At 53.3% G+C, this 20,139-nt stretch overlaps 7 protein-coding genes across 7 annotated transcripts; 3 read left to right on the forward strand and 4 right to left on the reverse strand.

Annotated features, from left to right (window-relative positions):
• Positions 1-2,072: 2,072 nt before the first annotated feature.
• Positions 2,073-5,140, forward strand: N7482_009527 (Plasma membrane ATPase; the record flags this gene model as incomplete). Its single annotated transcript, XM_056691651.1, has 3 exons — positions 2,073-2,472; positions 2,563-3,854; positions 3,920-5,140. 3 exons carry the CDS (start codon positions 2,073-2,075, stop codon positions 5,138-5,140), a joined length of 2,913 nt encoding a protein of 970 aa, XP_056539357.1.
• Positions 5,141-6,051: 911 nt separating this feature from the next.
• N7482_009528 (putative pectin methylesterase) lies at positions 6,052-7,390 on the forward strand (the record flags this gene model as incomplete). The annotated part of the gene is made up of 2 exons (XM_056691652.1): positions 6,052-6,672; positions 6,824-7,390. 2 exons carry the CDS (start codon positions 6,052-6,054, stop codon positions 7,388-7,390), a joined length of 1,188 nt encoding a protein of 395 aa, XP_056539358.1.
• An 874-nt stretch (positions 7,391-8,264) lies between these two features.
• Positions 8,265-10,790, reverse strand: N7482_009529 (uncharacterized protein; the record flags this gene model as incomplete). The annotated part of the gene is made up of 2 exons (XM_056691653.1): positions 8,265-9,194; positions 9,249-10,790. The coding sequence occupies 2 exons, from the start codon at positions 10,788-10,790 to the stop codon at positions 8,265-8,267; spliced, it is 2,472 nt and encodes an 823-aa protein (XP_056539359.1).
• A 334-nt stretch (positions 10,791-11,124) lies between these two features.
• Positions 11,125-13,561, reverse strand: N7482_009530 (uncharacterized protein; the record flags this gene model as incomplete). The annotated part of the gene is made up of 2 exons (XM_056691654.1): positions 11,125-13,399; positions 13,515-13,561. The coding sequence occupies 2 exons, from the start codon at positions 13,559-13,561 to the stop codon at positions 11,125-11,127; spliced, it is 2,322 nt and encodes a 773-aa protein (XP_056539360.1).
• Positions 13,562-14,388: 827 nt separating this feature from the next.
• On the forward strand, positions 14,389-15,627 carry N7482_009531 (t-SNARE syntaxin; the record flags this gene model as incomplete). The annotated part of the gene is made up of 4 exons (XM_056691655.1): positions 14,389-14,644; positions 14,724-14,905; positions 14,965-15,537; positions 15,595-15,627. The coding sequence occupies 4 exons, from the start codon at positions 14,389-14,391 to the stop codon at positions 15,625-15,627; spliced, it is 1,044 nt and encodes a 347-aa protein (XP_056539361.1).
• Positions 15,628-15,924: 297 nt separating this feature from the next.
• Positions 15,925-18,251, reverse strand: N7482_009532 (transcription factor domain-containing protein; the record flags this gene model as incomplete). The annotated part of the gene is made up of 6 exons (XM_056691656.1): positions 15,925-16,420; positions 16,479-16,732; positions 16,787-17,206; positions 17,255-17,571; positions 17,620-18,137; positions 18,187-18,251. The coding sequence occupies 6 exons, from the start codon at positions 18,249-18,251 to the stop codon at positions 15,925-15,927; spliced, it is 2,070 nt and encodes a 689-aa protein (XP_056539362.1).
• A 718-nt stretch (positions 18,252-18,969) lies between these two features.
• Positions 18,970-19,290, reverse strand: N7482_009533 (uncharacterized protein; the record flags this gene model as incomplete). The annotated part of the gene is made up of 1 exon (XM_056691657.1): positions 18,970-19,290. One exon carries the CDS (start codon positions 19,288-19,290, stop codon positions 18,970-18,972), a length of 321 nt encoding a protein of 106 aa, XP_056539363.1.
• Positions 19,291-20,139: the final 849 nt, after the last annotated feature.

The raw sequence follows: 20,139 nt of genomic DNA on the forward strand, positions 1-20,139 counted from the left end.
GATCCGCACAGGCGATGAAATCATCGCGGGCACGCCGGGCGTCTCTGATTCGGTGCATGCCCGGTCCTTCGAGACTAGGCGGACTTAGCGGGCGGAGACCTTGACGGTCGCATCAGCCAGTCAGGGACGCTGAATTAAATGGCGCTTTTGGGGACCGACCTTGGGCCGTCGTTGGCGTCCCTCGCTGGCGTGGAGTGCAACGATCGTCCACGGTTGGTGAGATACGAGGCAGCTTGCGCGAGGGCGGTGGTGGTAAGACCCCCCGGGGCGTGTCGATAACAGCAGCAATCAGTCAGTCAGGCCAGTGACATAATGGTAATCTATAACACCGCGAAACCACCGAGTACAGAACGGTATTCGGGATTTCAGGGCACCCGAGACGCGGGCGAGCAGTGAATGCCTCAGCATTGGCATACATATCTGAATGGTCTTGGCTGCTTGCGGTGCCCCTTGCGACGATGTATAGGATGCTTTGGGGTTGGGTCGAGCGGCTACGATGGTCACAATGGATCTTCGATGCCGTCACATTTGGTTCTCTTCTCTTCTGCTCCAGTTCTTGTAGTTCCCCAACTTGGTCCTGTTCCATATCCGGGTGCGGTATGGCATACCAGGGGCACAAAGCAGCGTATATGGCGACTCGTGTGGTAGCGTGGAGAAGAGGCTACTCTAGGGCTAGCTCGCTGCCAAAATAGCAAGATGCTCCTGCAAGGGCGATAGGCTCTCATTCAATTTCTTCTTGGGGTTCGGGATCTGGCGATCTGGCTGTTTTGAATTCTTCGCAAATTCTCCGTGTCGCATAACTCGTCAAGATATCACAACAAGACAAACAAGGCATACATACTGTACGGAGTTACGGGCGAAACGATTCTGCTGTGATTGCTGGGCCCAATTGCAGTACTGTAGCAGTGCCAATGCCTCTAGTTTGCTCTGGTCGTCTTGGTCTCGGGGCAGTAAGGATGGAAATTACCCTGGGAAAATCGCGCATAGTCAAGCTGAGAGCAGCTGGGGCACCGCACTCGGTAAGGCCAGGAATTGCTCTGTATCACGCAGTACCAACAGGCAAGCCGTGTGTACCGACCGTACCGATTCAGAGGTGGAGTGCCACTCGGCAGACCAGTGCCGGTCGTAGGAGGATGGGAAGGATGGACGGGGCGAGAAGAGTTTTTTTTTTTTTTTCTTTTCGCGCTCTTTTTCGTTCCCTTTTTGGGATTTGTGTATTACCTGGTATTGGGAGTGATATGTGTGTATTGATTATTCCGGATTGGGCATTGCCCCCACCCCATGGCACCAATGAGATGTCACGCCGGTCTCAGTGGCTGCTCTCAGCCAGTCCTCCCTGAGCCTGCCCCAGCTACTCGTGGCTGCCCCGTTGGATGAGCAGTCAATGGAGGGAGACAGCAGAGAGGATATACAGAAGATGCAGTTACCATCTCCTACTAGCAATTCTACTAAGTTCGAGGGGCGGCCTTGGCTAGAGGGCAAGGGGGAATAGAGGACAAGGCCCCAAAAAAGGAAATGAACAGGAAGTACATATACAGCAAGTGGGGCTACCCTAGTTACATGTTTGTCCCCAGCAACCAGGTACCTCGCACCCAGTAACCAAGCGACCCGCCCCAGTCGCATCCCAGTTTATACCATCATCGCGACAAACACGGACTCCCCATCTCTCCCCCCCCCATCTTCCCCCCAAGATATTGTATCCACCCAATTACAAGTAAAGTAACTTCTTCCCAAAATACCAATATTTCATTTTTCGTTATTTTATTTCATTATTTTTTCCATGTAAAAATTTTTTAATTCCCTTTTTTATTTTATTTCCCTCACACACGCTGGCTCATTATCCACACTCACCCACTCCCCGTCCTCTCACTCGCTTTTCGCCTTGACCCCCCCCCGTATTATAAAGTAGTCCACCTCCTCTCACCCACCGTCGATTCCTTCCCTCTTTTTCCCTTTTGTTATTCCATAGGATTATTCCGACTCGCGCCATCCCTGCCATTGTGTGTTGGTGTGTTTGCAACTGCTCATATCGTTGGGTTCCGAAGGCTTTGTGAGCCGAAGCAGCAGCAACAATGGCGGAGCGGAGGATCTCCTATGCTCCCGACGTCGAGAACGGCGACCGTCACCGTGAGGCCGGCGACGTCAACGATGGCAATCTCGATGAGTACTCGGCCCTGAACCGTTACATCTCGACTGCCCGCGATGGCCGTCGTGGTTCGACTTCCAGCGCCGCTGCTCTCAGCGCCAAGGAGGAGAAGCGCCCCTGGTGGAAGTTCTTTGGCAAGAAGGGCGACAGCGTCCAGGAGGGCTGGCAGTGCCCCGACGAGTGGCTCGAGACCGACCTGCGCTCTGGTCTGAGCTCCTCCGACATCGAGCCCCGCCGCAAGAAGTGCGGCTGGAACGAGCTCACTACTGAGAAGGTCAACATCTTCGTTCAGTTCATTGGTTACTTCCGTGGTCCTATTCTCTATGGTGAGTGAACCAGAAACCCTCAATCGGCTCTCCCAATGGGCATGGGACGCGTCAATGGCTTTTCTAACGCGTCTTGTTACTCGTCTACAGTTATGGAACTTGCTGTCCTCCTCGCTGCTGGTCTGCGTGACTGGATCGATCTGGGTGTCATCTGTGGTATTCTGCTCCTCAACGCCCTGGTCGGTTGGTACCAGGAGAAGCAGGCCGCCGATGTCGTTGCTTCGCTCAAGGGTGATATTGCTATGCGTGCTATTGTTGTTCGCAACGGTCAGGAGGAGGAGATCCTGGCTCGCGAGCTGGTTGCTGGTGACATTGTCATTGTCGAGGAGGGCCATGTCATCCCTGCTGATGTCCGCCTGATCTGCGACTACTCTAAGCCCGAGATGTTCGAGACCTACAAGGAGTACCTCCTTACCGCCAACGACGACACCCTCAAGGAGAAGGACGACGAGGATGATGAGGACTCCCGCGAGCTCCACCAGGGTGTCTCCCTGATTGCTTGTGACCAGTCCGCCATCACTGGTGAGTCTCTCGCTGTCGACAAGTACATGGCCGACGTCTGCTACTACACCACCGGTTGCAAGCGCGGCAAGGCCTACGGTATCGTCACTGCTACTGCCCGCCAGTCCTTCGTTGGTAAGACTGCTGCTCTCGTGCAGGGTGCCAAGGACACTGGTCACTTCAAGGCTGTCATGGACAACATCGGTACCTCTCTGCTCGTTCTCGTCATGTTCTGGATTCTCGCTGCCTGGATTGGTGGTTTCTTCCGTCACCTGAAGATCGCTACCCCTGAGGGCTCCGACAACAACCTGCTCCACTACACCCTGATTCTGCTCATTATCGGTGTCCCCGTCGGTCTGCCCGTCGTTACCACCACTACCCTCGCTGTCGGTGCCGCCTACCTCGCCGAGCAGAAGGCTATTGTCCAGAAGCTCACTGCCATTGAGTCCCTTGCCGGTGTCGACATCCTCTGCTCTGACAAGACTGGTACCCTCACTGCCAACCAGCTCTCCATCCGAGAGCCCTACGTCGCTGAGGGTGTTGATGTCAACTGGATGATGGCTGTCGCTGCTATCGCCTCGTCTCACAACGTCAAGAACCTTGATCCCATTGACAAGGTCACGATCCTTACTCTGCGCCGTTACCCCAAGGCCCGTGAAATTCTCGCCCGCAACTGGGTTACCGAGAAGTACTCTCCTTTCGACCCCGTCTCCAAGCGTATTACCACTGTCTGCACTTGCGACGGTGTCCGCTACATCTGCGCCAAGGGTGCCCCCAAGGCTATCCTGAACATGTCTGAGTGCTCCCAGGAGGAGGCCCAGCTCTACCGTGACAAGGCTACCGAGTTCGCTCGCCGTGGTTTCCGTTCCCTCGGTGTTGCCGTCCAGAAGGAGGGCGAGCCCTGGCAGCTTCTGGGCATGTACCCCATGTTCGATCCCCCCGTGAGGACACTGCCCACACCATCGCTGAGGCCCAGGTTCTCGGTCTGTCCGTCAAGATGCTTACTGGTGACGCCATCGCTATCGCCAAGGAGACCTGCAAGATGCTTGCTCTCGGCACCAAGGTTTACGACTCGGAGCGTCTGATCCACGGCGGTCTCGCTGGCTCTGCCCAGCACGACCTCGTTGAGAAGGCTGATGGTTTCGCTGAGGTCTTCCCCGAGCACAAGTACCAGGTCGTCGAGATGCTCCAGCAGCGTGGTCACTTGACTGCCATGACTGGTGACGGTGTTAACGATGCTCCCTCCCTGAAGAAGGCTGACTGTGGTATTGCTGTCGAGGGCTCTACTGAGGCTGCCCAGGCTGCTGCCGATATCGTCTTCCTTGCCCCCGGTCTGTCCACCATCGTCGATGCCATCAAGCTGGCCCGTCAGATCTTCCAGCGTATGAAGGCCTACATCCAGTACCGTATCGCCCTCTGCCTGCACCTCGAGATCTACCTGGTTACCTCTATGATCATCATCGACGAGACCGTCCGCTCCGAGCTGATTGTCTTCATTGCCCTGTTCGCTGATCTTGCCACTATTGCCGTCGCCTATGACAACGCTCATTTCGAGGCTCGCCCCGTCGAGTGGCAGCTCCCCAAGATTTGGGTCATCTCCGTCGTCCTCGGTGTCCTTCTGGCTGCCGCCACCTGGATCATCCGTGCCTCCATGTTCCTGTCCAACGGTGGTATCATCCAGAACTGGGGCTCTCCCCAGGAGATTCTCTTCCTTGAGATTGCCCTGACCGAGAACTGGCTCATCTTTGTTACCCGTGGCGGTAAGACCTGGCCCTCGTGGCAGCTGGTTATTGCCATCTTCGTCGTCGATGTCCTGGCTACTCTGTTCTGCCTGTTCGGCTGGTTGTCCGGCGGCCACCCCGAGCAGACCCACCCCCATGACTCTGCCTACTTCTCCCCCAACAGCCATGTCGACATCGTCACTGTTGTTGTCATCTGGGCCTACTCCATTGGTGTCACTGTCATCATCGCTGTCGTGTACTACATCCTCACCATCATCCCCGCTCTGGACAACCTTGGCCGCAAGACCCGCTCCAAGGCCGACACCAAGATCGAGAACATGATCGCCCACCTGTCCAAGCTGGCTGTTGAGCTCGAGACCGATCGCGATGGCAAGACCCGCTACACCCTCGGTGCTCGCGCTGAGGTTGATGACGAGGATGAGTAAACGTGTGCGCCAGCGCCTTTTACCCGTTTTGTCTGCGGTTAATCTTTCCTGACTCGCTCCTGGTCCGAGGTCAATAATTTTTCCTTATTTCTATTCCCTCTTACCTTCCCTTCTTGCCCCTTGCTATATCCTACCACGCAAATTCTGTCTGTTTTTGCTCGACCACCTTTGGACATGCATACCGTGGAAAAAAAAAAAGGCCGGCTCCCTTGTCTTTTTTTTCTTCCCCTTTTCACCCCGTATTATAGACTTTTGTGTTCCATTTACCCCTTGATTTCTGTTTGCTTTCGAGTTCATAGATCTCAAGTTTTCCTTCTCTCCGTGTATGTATGTCGTTAATAGTGGTACTTAGTCAAGTCATCAAGGGATTCTTCTAATCATTACTGTGCATTGTAAAGAGTAAACTATCTTGTCTCCGATTCCACCCTCTCTCTGGTCACCGCAACTGGAACTTGTCTAGAACTTGGTCAACGACTAGTCTTCACCTTTACCAATTGTCATGTCCTACCCCAACCAAACCCTTGCAACTTAACCACTCGCTAGTCTTCCACACCCGCTCTCTGACAGGTGGAAGCCCAATTTTCCGTCCCGCAATCTCCTTCAACGCTTCCCCGGCGAGATTTTCCACCATGCGGGCCAAGCCAAGGTTCGCCGGGGCCCCAGCTTCCTGAAACTTCTGCGGGGAGCATGAAGAACAATACCAGTCTACACGCGGACCTCTTTCCCATCTCGAGTATAGCCTCGTCTGAAGCAGTATGCGCCTGGAAATTTTCCGTCTGTGCCCGTGATGCCACTTCCCACGCCATTGGCGAGGAGCAATGGCTTGAAAGAGGTTGGAAGCGTATAAAAGGACGACCCATACCTCCTCGGGGCCTATGACCACCCTCTGCCAGTGGCACCCACGGCCCGCCATGCTCCGTCTATACATTTGCACCCTCCTCGCGCTGCTGTGGCAAGCAGCCAGCGTCCACAGCGCAGCGTTGACGCACGTCTCCCGTCAACAATGCCAGACATCAGGCATGCACTGCCCCGCCGGGACAATCAAGGTGTCGGCCTCCGACAAGCGCGCAGACTTCACAACTGTCCAGGCTGCCATCGACTCCTTGCCCAATGACAACTCCACCCAGACCATCCTCATCCTCGCCGGCACGTACAAGGAGCAATTGAACGTCACCCGCGCCGGGCCAATCACCCTCCTCGGCCAGACCCATGCGTCTACGGACGCGGCTCAAAACCAGGTGACTATCACCTGGGCGGCGGCGAACAAGGACAGTACCGGGCAGAGCGTGGATAACGTGTTCTCAAGCGTGCTGATCGTGTCGCCGACGCTGGATGCGAGCCTGACTGGTTCGGGTACGACAGGCTATGCGGTGCCGGATGATACGCCGTTCGGCAACAAAGATTTCCGCGCGTATAACATCGATTTCACAAATACGTGGGCTGAGTATAGTGATGGGCCGGCGCATGCGTTGAGCTTTAGCCGCGCGAATGGTGGCTTCTATTACTGCGGCTTTTACTCCTACCAGGACACGGTACGTACCATACCACCGCAGGAAGTGGACGGACCTCGGTCAGGGTGCAAGCCCTCTATCAAGAGAACGCACAACCTGTCCCAACCCAACCCAACCCAACCCAACCTGACCTGACATGAGCTGAGACATATCTAACATCCATCCCCTCCAGGTCTACGTAGGAAAACTCGGCAATGCCTACTTCTACAAATCCATCCTAGCCGGCCAAACCGACTTTCTCTACGGCTTCGGCACAGCCTGGATCCAATCCTCAGACGTCCTCCTCCGCGGCTGCGGAGGCGGCGTAACAGCCTGGAAGGGCACAAACACCACCTTCCCCAACAAATACGGCGTCTACATCGTAGATAGCAGTGTGCGCGCCGCAAACTCCTCCGTCGCCCCGAGCATCAAAGGCGCCTGCGCGCTCGGCCGGCCTTGGAACTCGCAGCACCGGTCGATCTTCGCGCGCACATTTGAGGACGGCAGTATCGAGGCTAGCGGGTATATTGACTGGGTTGTGTCGGGCGTGGCACGGTATGAGAATAATGTTACGTTGATGGCGGAGTATCAAGTGTATGGGCCGGGATTCAATGCGACGGGGCGGGTGGATGGTGGTGTGACCACTGTGCTGGGGAAGAATGGGTTTGAGCCGTATAGCGAGCCGAGGAAGGTGTTCCAGAACGCAGATGGTGTTTTTGGGGATGTTAGGTGGATTGATTGGGAGACTGTTGGCAAGTAGTGTGGGTTATTTGCGTGTTGCCGGCCTGTGGGATTTCATCTAGCTGGAGTAGATGATGATATTTCTCTCGGTTTGTGAAAAGGGATTGTCATGAATCTATCCCTTAAATTGATATCGAGATTGCCATAAACTACTGGTTTCTCTGTGTGGTTGGGGCCTTTGAACAAGCCAAATATTCAAACAGCCCCTCAGAGATCCCCTCTCCCCCAACATCTAATGCGGCCCATAACAAGTCGATGGATTGGTCCAGACATAGCTCAGACTTTGTCATCGAAAAACCGTTGTTTCAACGATAACTGAACACCGGCCTCTCCTAGCCATGTGGCGTGGTAATCCGGCAAGCTCCTTCCATATAGTTGCCGGATTAGAAATGCATCCTCAAGTAAGTCTTGATTCATTTGTCTGGTGGCAGTTTATTCTTCCATCGGGGTGATGTGCCTGATGAGTGTTTGCAAGCAGGAGGGCAAGGTCTACGCGGGAAGAAGAAGATTAACGGGAAAGAGGATAGAAGTGTTGCAGAAAGGAGAAGGCGCGACTGGGCAACCTTCGACGGATTTGCCTCATCCGACCTGTTATGACTATGTACACCCTTTTCCTTCTCACTTCACACTATATACACCAAACAACTGGCCGAACTGTACGGGCCGTGACAAGTGAAGTACAATAACACCGAGTAGACACATCAAACGAAAGATATACACGGTAGGCACGAGGCCCAAAAAAGACATGTGCAATGGCTGCAATAAAAACATCAAAAAATGCAGCAGGCTAGGTATCAAACGGTAGACCGATATGACGCAAAGAGGGTATCAGTAAAGACAGCCCAGAAATGAAATGGGTATAGCGGATAGCTTCACGGCGGGCATCGCGTTCGCTAGTAATAATGTGTCGGCGTCCATTCTTGTCCTGGGTACGATGTAGGAGACATGATGATCTCCTCGCTGGAGTCATCGTGGGTGATGGCGAGCTCGACTGGCTCGGGCGTCTCGTTGACCGTCCGGGCATCGCTGCGGTGCGGGTGTGCCGAGAGGATGGAGGCGATGGAGACGCTGATGCTTTTGGGGATTGGCATCTCGGTTGTTTCGGTGGACTCGGCTTGGGCGCTCAGTGGTTTGCGGGGTTTCACGCTAAAAGTTGCGTGGTTCTCATTGGATTCTTGGCTCTGAGATGGGGCTTCCCTGGCCATCTGCAGTGGGCCGGGGACATGGTAGCTGATGGGATCGTATGTAACTTGCTCCGGCTGTATCGCTGGCTGTGCTTCCTTGGATGATTCCGGGATTTGCTCAGGCGTAGGATAAGGCTCAGGCAACTTGGGGGGCACAGGTGGTTGGACATTGTCCTGCTCTTTCTGTGACAACCATTCCTCTACATCATTCACATCGGACAGGGGAGGAGACGACCACGACCCGCTCTTGTCAGACTCGGATCCCCCGATGGGCGATGGAGGTAGCGGGGCTAGCATAGGCTGACTTTTTGTTCGACCGTGTTGAGCAAGGGCGGGCTCTCCTGCAGGCTGAAACGACGAATAGAACCGACTAGCCATCAGCGAGTTGTCCGTGGCACTGGGTGAAAGCGGCATGCTAGCACGCCGGCGAGAATCGGGTGCTGGAGGGGCTGATTCGGTGGATGGAAGGTCTTTCCTACCGACCTCGATGGCAGGCTGTCCATTCTGCGCAAAGGAAGTCTGGGTATGACCATCCGATAGAGGTGTGGGCAAAGTCCTCGCTGGGGCTGTTCTACCGGCATAACCATCGTGCGCATTGCTTTGCACAGGCTGAAACTCTTGTCGGCGGCCGAAGAAACCCTATGCTCGGTTAGAAAGTGACGTTGCTTGTTTTGAAAGCGAGAGAAAACGTACGCTAATCCTGCTGAATGCTCGCTTCCCCTGTCCACCTTCCTTCTGGGCCTCGCCCTGTGAGTCGCGTCCTTGCAGTCCCTGAAGTCCCTCCTGAAGTCCGGAGAGAGCATTGCCTACTGAAGCACGGCGTCGCTTCCCAAAGTTTTTCAACTTGGCCATCTTGGAATCACCGTTGGTGGAGGGGGAACCTGATGCAAAGCGCCGCGACACTTCATTGGCTGGGGTATTAGGACGAGTTCCTTTGCTGTTGTTCGTGCTTTGTCGACCAAAGCTACCGAAGCTCAACATGCTGCTTCGAGTTCCGGGCGAGTACCTCACTTCATTTCGAAGCGGGCTCTGCACATCCGGTGCAGAAGGAGGCAGACCGCTGATTGACTTGCGCTTTGATTCCAAGATCTCTGCAGAGCTGGGAGGACGCGGTGCGTAATCCGTCCCAAACCCTGGCGCAGTGTCTTTGATCGATGGCAGGTAATAGTCGGATATTTGGGCCGGGAGATGTTGGTTGTACACAGAGTGTTTAGGTAGATCCTCTGACCCCTTCCTCGGTGGCTGTAATGGCGAAGGTGGGTTGTCGATCTCTCCTTCACGCAGATGGCCAGCACTATCCTCACCGGCGCCGAGTGTTGAGACCGACGGTTGGCGCGGGATCTTGTCTGACTGAGGAGGCACGAGGTTCCTTGAAGGGATATCTTGGGGCGGGGTATCTTTTGGGGGAGGACTCGGTGGATCTTCCTTTGAAGGAGGAACATCTTTCGGCGGCAAACCTGGTAAGTCATCCTTAGGTGGCACGTCCTTCGATGGGAGGTCAGTCGGCGAGCGATCCTTTGGCGGAGGAGGAGGTTTGACACCCCCTTCAAGCACCGGTTTAGTTGCCGGGATTACAACCTCAGACACAGGCATACTAGGCCGAGATGTGTCTTTCATGTTCGATGCAGCAGCGGATGTAGAGGGCTGATTAGGAAGAATTGGTAGGGTCTTTTCGCTTGGCCGTTCGCTAACCGGGGCGCAAGTTCCGCGCTTGCTGGGATCGTCTTTCCAATTATCTTTGGATTGTTGCCGTGGGCCATCGGATTCAAGAGCAGTAGCTGCACCTGGGCTCCATCGCGGCTCGAAAGTCGAGGCTTGCTGTGGACGAGGTTCCGTGGGCGACAGGCCAAGAGCCGCAACCATTTGCCGCTCGAAGTCGGACACCATCTCAGACTGTCCAGCGAAGCCTCCGCTCTTATGGTGATCAGCATCAGGAGACAAGTATTGCTTCTGGGCAGCTTGTTCGAGGGGGTTTCCATTGCCCTCTTCTGGAGACCGCAAGTAGTCCATTGGCCCATTCGATTTGAGACGCTTGCCCGCTCGCTCATCGTCATTGGAGCCGTCTGGAGAGGAGGCAGGATCCATCGCGCCTGAAGGCGCTGCGGAAGAGCTTCCATTCCGGCCAGACTTGAAGATGGGCAGGCTCCCAAATGTCACAGAATTGCGTAGGGAGAAGTTACCAGGGGAGGATTTCGAGTCAACAGACTCAGAAGGCAAAGGGAACTGGAACTGCATACTTCTGCGAGGAGCAGAAGCCGTCGAATGTTCAACCTACAAGCATTACCAACATCAGAACTGGCACAGAAAAAAAAGAAAAAGAGAGGTCGGGGACGAAGGGCGAAGAGATTGAAGAAGGAAAGTGAATCAAATGCATCAATCGTGTTGCATTCTAGAGTCCAATGCCAAAGCGATGAGAATTACATCATGGTATCCAAAAATAAGGATGTTAGGAGACATGCAGACATAGAAGAAGTAAGGGATATAGACCGTGACGCTGGCCTCCAGCGCACCATTTCCAATAGGAAAAAGTAATGACAATATCCCGGTCAGAAAGAATAAGGAAAATAAATCATGTATCTACCTTGTCTCCGCTGGGTCGGAACTTGCTCCTGCCTTTGGCGAACAACCCCTTGGCAGCTTCGCCTGCTTTTCCACTAAACGTCCCAGCCGTGTGCAGGAGATCTTTGCCCCGCTGTTCGACTTGCTGCCTGTTCACAATGGTTCCAATGTGTGCCGAGGGACGTCTGGCATGAACGGCGCTGGTTGGAGTGCCGTCCTCCTTGGAGGTGAGATTGCCGAGGGATGCCAGCTTGGGGAACTTCCTGGTCGTGGGCGATGTCCGTGGGAACCCAGACGACAGAGTCTGGCTTGAATGAACAAGACTGGCATGCTCGGGATGATGGTGGACAGTAAATTCAAGCCAGGCGTAGAGACCGGTATCAAGAGCCGCAAATTGATCTCTTGTCTGGTCAAATGCCCGCACGCGCTCAGCCGGAGATGTCTTGTTTAGAATATCGCGGAAGCCTTGAAGTGCGCTCTCGTCGATTCTTGATGTTCCCACGGGCAATGATACCGCCCTCTCAGCTGGTTGATCCTGGGTGGAGCCCATAATTTGCTCCGGCGGAAAGCTGTTCCCTGGTATCGGAGGTACAATTGAAAGCCTGGGCTTCTCAACGCGCTGGTTGTCAGAAGTTTCGCCATCGGTCAACGGTTGTTCCCACGACAGTTTCTGTGCCATTCCTTCCGGGTCCTCAGGAATAGGTTGAGGCTCCTGGGGAGCCAGGGCTACACCCAAAGGAGGGGGCGAGATGTTCCTGGCAGGGTCTTGGGCCGCAGGCTCTTCATTTGAAGAGGCTGACTCCCACGAGAACCGTCTTCCCAGACGAGGCCTCTTTGGCTCAGTCGCGGTTGATGGAGTCACATCGCCAGACGTTTGCGTAGCTGGGTATGGATCCTGGGCAGCCAGAGGGTGGGACCTGGTCCAGTCTGGGTGAGATTCTGAGACCAGTGGTGTCGGAGCTTCGTTGGGACTAGGTTTGGTCTGATCATCCCCGTACTTTTCATACTCATGTGGGATATGTTCATCCTTATTTGGCTGTGACTGAAGCTCAGGCTCCTGGGAATTCTCTCGACTCAATGAACGCATGATCTCTTCTCGCAACCGATCGTTATCAGTATCTTGAGGTGAATTGCTTGTGCTCGCGGGTATAATGGTGGGAATTTCGCCACGATAGCCCTCAGACGCGGTCGTGCTATTGCTACCAAATTTGAGGGGTGCGACAAAGTCTCCCTTCGACGCATTTGTTGGGGTCGATACGCTCTGGAAAGCTGGAGCATCGACTGGCCTTTCCGGCGAACCAGACTGACCTGGAGAGACTGATGACATCTCTGCTTGACCCGCTGAGGGAGCCTCATTGTCCTTAATCACAGGCCGCTTTGAAGGGCTGTTGTCACGGCCGGGAAGGCTCATATCACGTCGGTGACCAGGCTTGAAGAAAGGTGCCTCGTCCGCACCTTCCTTTGGCGCATTGGTTGGGGTGCTGGACTCGGTGGGTTCCTCGGGAATGGTAGGCGTTTTGTCATCTTGGAGGGCACGACCACCCATAATGGGGCTGATGACAGATGTTCCATCGCTGTTTGACCGCACAACACTGCCGGAAGTGGAATTGGGAGTTTCTGGTACATCGAAAGCTTGGTGAACTACCGATGTGAAACCCTGAGAGGCCTGTGAGGCTTGGGAGGGGTTGTGCTGCAAGGAGGTCTCCGGGGATTCAGGGTCCTTGTTGTGTTGGAAGCTTGAGTCGCTACCGCTGAGGAAATCCGCCCCGAAACCCGAGAGTCTCTTAACTTCCGGCAGGCCCACGGAGGAGAGATTTTGTGTCGTTTTTGAGGCGGCATTCAGATCATCGGGCGTGGCAGCTTGAGGGGGGAAACCGCTGGATTGCATTGAGCTTTGAAGCTCTGCTGGATGTCCAGAACTCGCCGCCTCGCTCTGGGGGGTTCGCTCCTCGCGCATTCGCTTATAAATATCGGCGGGTCTGACGAAAGGCAGCGACTTCTGATCGCCTACACTGGAATCTGGCTTAGTTTCGGCGGGAGGAGCTGTGTGCGACTCATCGGACCCGAATGCAAGTCCGGATAAGCGTCTGGAGCCCAACTCAGAGGTACTGCTCGTCTTGTGCGTGGTGTATGGAGGCTGAGGTACTGCTGGGGGCTCTTCCTCTTCCTCGTCATCATCGTCGCCCCAGTCGCCACCGTCATATGAATACTTCTTCGCCTGCACCCAGCGTTGTGTTTTTTGGCGATTCACATTTCGTTCAAAGGACGGGGGAGCTTTCCCCGAGCTTCCAGGAGAAAGGGGACTGTTCACGTTGGCCGGCGACGGGCTGAAGAATAGAAGTCTGTCTCAGAGTCTGTGCGACGAAGAACAAGTAAGGGAATATCGGGTCGTATACTCACAGGTTTTGAGATCCCCGGCCAGGCCATGGAGAGTTGGAGTCCGCCATCAGTAGAATGGCGTCAAATGCTCAAGCTGGTCTAGTAGTCTAGCATCGATTGTTGCCTGGCTGGCCAGCTCGCAGAGCGCGCGTCGCGGTGGTAGTAATGCAAAATCGACGACCCGCCGATGCTTTCCTGAGCTTGTGCAGGAGGGGACCGCCAGGTACTTGAGGGAGGATGGGGGTGGCGTGAACAACGCTGCGAATGCCAATGCGGGCGCCGATCAGATCGGTTAGCTGGAAACGGGCGGGAAACAAGATAAATGTACAAAGGTTGGAGATGACGTGTTTCCACCCAAACGCAGTTTGGAAATCAGATTGCTGTGAATCGAGACTTCAACCGAAGAAAATACAACAGCAAGAGCTGAAATGCGTGAAGCTCTGGTACTGTGTTCCAAGGAATAACTGTCGGCTTCCCCTGATTTGAGTCTGGGGTTACTGCCTACCCGGCCCGATCTAATTTGGGACATGGCGGTGCGGCTGACATAAGGCCATAGCCACCGATCACGTGAGGGTATTGAGTCGCCGCGATCGACGTGTTTCGTTAGGTGGCTTGCAGTCAGGAAGAATGGCTGTGGCGCTCATCTCCTGAACTCTTCACTGACACGACGGCTGCCTCGCTTCCTGTTCGCTGTGTTCATTGCTCTTCTTTGGACCGCCCCATCCGACGCCACGACTGCAACCGGACACGTCTACGCCTCCCCCTTATCGATTAGAGAGTTGAACCAGCGTCTCCAAACATCGGCCAAGTCCACTCTGACCCCACGCCTCCTCTAATCTCCGAAGACAACGGCATTTGATTCACTTGGTCGTCTTTCCGACGTCAGTTATCCACAATGACCGGGCCGTCTATTCAAGACCGCACGAGCGAGTTCAGCGCCATTCTTGGCCACGCCCAAAAACGGCTCGGCACCTCAAAGGTTGGGTCGCAGCGGCAGGCGCTGCTGACAGATGCCCAAAGGCGACAGGCTAATGGGTCGCCATCTGGTGCGCAGGAAGGCAAGGGAGGTAGATCGGAGTTTGCGCGAAGGGCGCGAGATATCGGAAGGGGAATTACTGGCACGACTGCAAAATTGCAGCGTCTGGCAGAGCGTGAGTGCCCTCCGGAGGACAGCTGGAGAGACTTCGCCGAGTCTCATCGACGATTCGAGTCTAACGAGGAAGAATGCAGTGGCGAAGCGAAAGACGCTTTTCGATGACCGGCCCGTCGAGATATCGGAGTTGACATACGTGATCAAGCAAGATCTGGCCGGGCTGAACCAGCAGATTGCCTCTTTGTCTGCGCTGACCCAGGCGCAACATCCGAAGTCGAACCGGTCAAAGACAGACCAGGAAGGAGAACACAATGACAACGTGAGTGGGGTACCCAGGATCAAGAGCGCATGGGCCATTGCTGACCAGATACGCGCTAGGTTGTCGTAATGCTGCAAGGAAAGCTTGCCGACGTGGGAGCAAGCTTCAAAGAAGTCCTTGAAGTCCGGACGAAGAATATTCAGGCTTCTCGAACAAGAACCGAGAACTTTGTGTCGTCTGTATCATCCAAATCGCAGAGCGCTCTCGATTCGCAACGCTCCGATTCTCCGTTGTACAACACCTCAGGGCGACGAACTCCTCAACCCGGATATCAAGGAAACTCGTCCGATCTTTTGACTCTGGACCCTTCAAACCCCTCACCTTTAGGACAATCATCCATGCAATCCGATCAGCAGCTACTGGTTATGGAGGAAGCCCAATCTAGCAATACCTATATTCAGGCCCGTGGAGAAGCCATTGAAGCCATTGAGCGGACCATTAGCGAACTGGGCGGCATCTTTGGCCAGCTAGCACAGATGGTTAGCGAACAGTCCGAAATGATCCAACGCATCGATGCCAACACGGAGGACGTTGTGGACAACGTCCAGGGCGCTCAACGAGAACTGATGAAATATTGGACGCGGGTGTCTGGCAACCGGTGGCTCATTGCTAAGATGTTTGGTGTCCTGATGGTGCGTTATATCATCTTTTATTTAAAATGGAATACGATGTCGCTAACTCTTCTCCAGATTTTCTTCCTTCTTTGGGTTCTGATCTCGTGATAGACACAGTCGTTCAAACCTTCCCCTTCGATATTGTATTATAATACCTCGCTGTTTGTGATTCTCTCAACATCCGACAGCCACTCTGCATGTCCCGCGCCCATCAAGCATGTCATATTTTCTTTGTCCTCGGCTAGACTCTGGGATGTCCGATCCACTCGTTATCCCCTTATCTTTCCTTTTCTCTCTACGTTAGGACTGTGTCCTTATGAAGAGCTTCTCAAGTAAATAAGCACTTTCTATTAATTGAATTGACAGGAATAGCCAATTCCTTATTATGAGCAAACTCCGTCTAGTTCACGTAGCATTCAATTGCGTCATTGCATCCCACAGCTCCGATTCCGTCCACCCCAGGGACGGTTGGTTATCAAACAACTCCCACATTAGGATATCATCCCACCCCCCTACAGAGGAAACGCCAGGGGCCTCCTCGCTGCTAGGGTAAGGACATGGAAGCGGGTTGAGGACCTGGCCAGAGGGGTGGCGTAGCATATCGGGGTGGGAGAAGTTCATTTGGCCCGACACCCGCCGACTTGCATTATTTTCGTCATGCAAGGGGGCGTGAGGCTGTTCAGATGCACCGGGGAGAGGATTGGGTTTGATTAATGGTGCGCACAAATCAATAAATTTCGCAAATAGCCCGTATAATTTGCCGATGGACGCATTTGCTTTGGCAAACTGTCGCAGGTCGTCTGTGATCTTTCTGATCATTTCGAAATCTCTGTGGTCTGAGGTCGCGACAACATTGCAGAAAAGGACAAAGAAGGGCGAAAGCGGGAATAGTAGCATTGTCCTATGGTGGGTTAGCTCACACTGTTGAAAGAACGCTATGGGATGGAGAAGTTCCTGACCAGGTGAGGAAATATGGATACGAATCCACAGAGCTGGCATGGCCCGAGAATGCTTCTTGCAAGGCTCGAAGTGTCGTCAAAGCTTGACGCGCTGCGTACAGGCAGTCTTCACATACCAAGCGAGATTTTAGCACTGATGATCGCGCGCGGATGATAGTGGTCAAGATGGAGTAATAGTTGAAATCCATGGACAGCCACTCACGCCGCAAGATTCCCCATGTGGCAGGAAATTCCAATTCTTGGCGGCTTCGATGCTTTTCATTTTGACTGATTAGCTGTGTATTGCTCTTTTAGGTTGGCTAACCTACCATTTGCAGATTCGAGTGAATTGTATGGGCGCGGACGACAAGATCAGAGAGGATATTCGCCTTCTCTGTATCTCCCAGCTCTTTGATGTCAAGGAGTATGTTCACTAGTGCGTTTTTGAGATGCGCGAACTCGACAATCCCAGCAATCATTGCCGTGGTAGGTAACTGGGGGTCCATATGGATCAATTGTGCTGGCTCAACCTTCAGCTCGGGCAGTGATGGTGGCCGAAGGAGAAGCAGACTCAGCGTCTTGTCGAAATAGTAGCAAGTGTAAATGCAGGCGTGGATATCCTCTTCCACCTCATTCCGAGGTACACTGTCCGTTACATTGTGGTAGTTCAAGGCAACAATGACTTTGGATGCGAGGGCTGTGAGCATCCAACAGCGTGACATGTTGCCCAAATACTGCATGAGGCGTTTCTGTCGCATATTAGCATTGACTATGGAAACTTGACTCTGGGAACTTACACCGGACAGTAAAGCCTGTAGCAAAGGTAAGCTGGGAGAAGCCGTCAGCGGAATTGAATTTAATTCCTCGGTAGCACCGGCCTCATATTGCTTTTTCAATTTCCTGAAATGAACCTTCAAGGGCTCACTGGAGATCAAGGGTGCCAATTTCGATATGCAGGAAACGGCTTTCACCCACACACTGATTCGGTAGAGTTGAAGCACTTGTTCACTCTCGCTGCGCTCGATAATGGCTAGCCCCATTCGTTCCAGAGCCTTATCGGAGATGTGATCTGGCCAGGCAATCGTTCCTTGAGAGTTGGTTTTCTTATCAGGCCCTGCAAGAATGAGTATCCGCATGTTGCACTTTCCAGAAGAATACTTACCGGGCAGCATCATATACAATAACTCCGGTGTGAGATCTGGAGGCGCCAGATTATCCTCAACATCCAGCTCCTCGCAACCGACATTTTCCTCGCGATGCAAGCCCGGGTTGGACAATTGACTGACAAACTTGCGTGCCATTTCCAGGGCAGTCCGTCTGTCGTGAGAAAGCGCTGGGTTGCATTGCAGCTCATGTTCAATATATTCCCTCGCCTCACTGGCATGGCGCGTTGCCCCTGGAGAGTGGCGTTCACCATGGACTTTCGGATGAATACTCTGCGATACTCGACGTTTCCAGTCTTGCTGTTCAGAGGGGCTTGCTTCATTGGATAAATGCACTGTATGGTGTTTTCTCTTCACAGATGCTCTGGCGGCATCGCCCTGAGCTGCTCGCAGAGATGAAGGCACACTCAAGTCCCTATCGTGATTCGCAGTGCTTGGTGGAGATGATGCAAAGATTACGCTGTCATCTGTGTTTGACTTCTCCAGCTTGGCAAGTCTTTCGGCCAATGCATCAATACTGTTCGGGGTTAGCGGTCCATCTATTTAGCTCCTTGTTTCAGGCGTACACACCGAGAAACTCGTGGTCGATGGACCCTTGCGTGACGGGTACGAAGACAATCAGCTTTCGCATCCACGCAGTTCATGCACGGGTCCTGGCGGTCGCATTTTACCTGAGTGGGCGAGGCTCTTCATTATTATCAGTATATTTGAAGAATCACAACTTCTTACCTTTCTTCTGTAACACAAGTCGCACTACCAATTAATCAGTTGCTGCGCGAGGAAGCGAAGCGGGATCTCCAAGCCGGCGGACTTACTGCGGATATTGTCGCTGTCATTGTTCTGTGTTTGACCTCTACTGAACTAAGATAAAGGCTTCATTGATTATAGGGCATGAAACTCCTTTCTCTTATGTGTAAACAGCCCTTGCCTTTTCTGAAATCATGTTGGAAAGAAGGTTGTCCGGGAATGCCGGCCTCCAACCTCGGGGGTTTGATGGGCCGCCGGACTAGTGGGGTTTAAGGGGCGGAGGTTGCCGATGTTCTACTGACAGCTAAGTAATCGGGTTTCTTTACTAGATAATGGATATTTGATGCACTGAACCATTTTTAAATACTTCCCAGAACTATGCTTCGACCCAACAATGTTGAAAACGCAATGCCACAGCAGACCCATTAAGAACATACTGGGTTCTCGGCTGGGTGCGGAATAGCTCCTCGCTCAGCCAGCTCCTGATATGCTGCTCTGAACCATACGCCGGTTAAAGTTGGCCCAATAGATAATTTTTGAATATTTTTTTGACTGGTAGACGCCATGTATTTGCACAAATCTTCATGCATCCGCCAGAGGAACTATTTACGGTGAGACCAGGAAGAGCCTTGCTGATTGTCTTCTTTCCTCTCGTCATCATTCGCGATGGCGACGAAGAAGTTAACAATTCTCCCAAGAGTGGATGTAGAGCGAAGGAGGCTCACCCAGTGATCCGAGGATGTATAGGGGAAGTCCGGATTCATCAGTCGTCGGACGGTCGAGCATAGGAGTTGCATGCAATGCTGGGTTGAAACGATGATTTGAGTATCGGCAAACGGGTGTTGCTGTAGAATAAGACCGCTGGGTTCCAAGAGAGATTGAAGAGTCAGGGGTTTGACCTGCAGAGTCCGCGTCGAGGCCATCTGATGCGGAGGACTCGAGAAAGAAGATTGCATAAGCTCTGTTAAGATTTTGTCAATGGTTCGATATTTTCAGATCCAATGTCTGGAACGATACATTGGACGTAAAAGTTCCCCCTGGAGTGTAGCCACTGCCGTGCTGTACACAACTTCTTTCGCTGTTTTGGAAGAAGTCCAAAGTTGACTGGGCGAAAGTGTCCGTCTCCAAATGATGCCGAATCTCATGATCGGCGAAGTGGTAAGATAGCCGTATGCAGGCTGGCCAGCATCAATCAAGATCCGCCAAATAAGCCAGTGAATCTTCAGCCTCATCAGGGTTCTCGCTGATCGCGTAGTGAGGCGGAGGCGGAGGAAATAAGCCAGAAATGAAAGTTAAGTCGTCACCTTGAGAAAGACTTAAACCTCCACCGTCTTCAGGCGCACCACTCCGTCTGCGTAAATTGAGATAGGCTTGTGAGATGGCCAATTCATTCTTGAGAATCCGGTCATGCAACAAACGACAAGTCAATGCCAACGAAGTAATGCCTCTTGTGGTGGAGAATGCCAAGATGATCACCAAGATATCGTCAGGAACTTTCTTCCCGAAATATTCTTTTTGCCCCAAAGAACACGAAGATCGGCTCCATCGTCGGAAAACTGCAGCGCGGAGTCGCTTACAAAAGGGCATGGTGATATATGTAGTGTGCAAGGATCATATTGAGCGGAGGCACCGCGTTGCAGTCTACACGACCGTCGCACGCAATGAAGACGGATTCTCAGCCAAGTATCTGAAATCACTGGGTTTGCGAGTACCACCCCGCTTCACAAACACGGGGTAGGTGGTTAGACGAGTCGAAGTTTTCAGGGTCGAGA

Source organism: Penicillium canariense (genome assembly GCF_028826845.1).
Source record: "Penicillium canariense strain IBT 26290 chromosome Unknown utg000007l_segment0_segment0, whole genome shotgun sequence".
In the NCBI taxonomy this organism is placed as follows: Eukaryota; Fungi; Ascomycota; class Eurotiomycetes; order Eurotiales; family Aspergillaceae; genus Penicillium; species Penicillium canariense.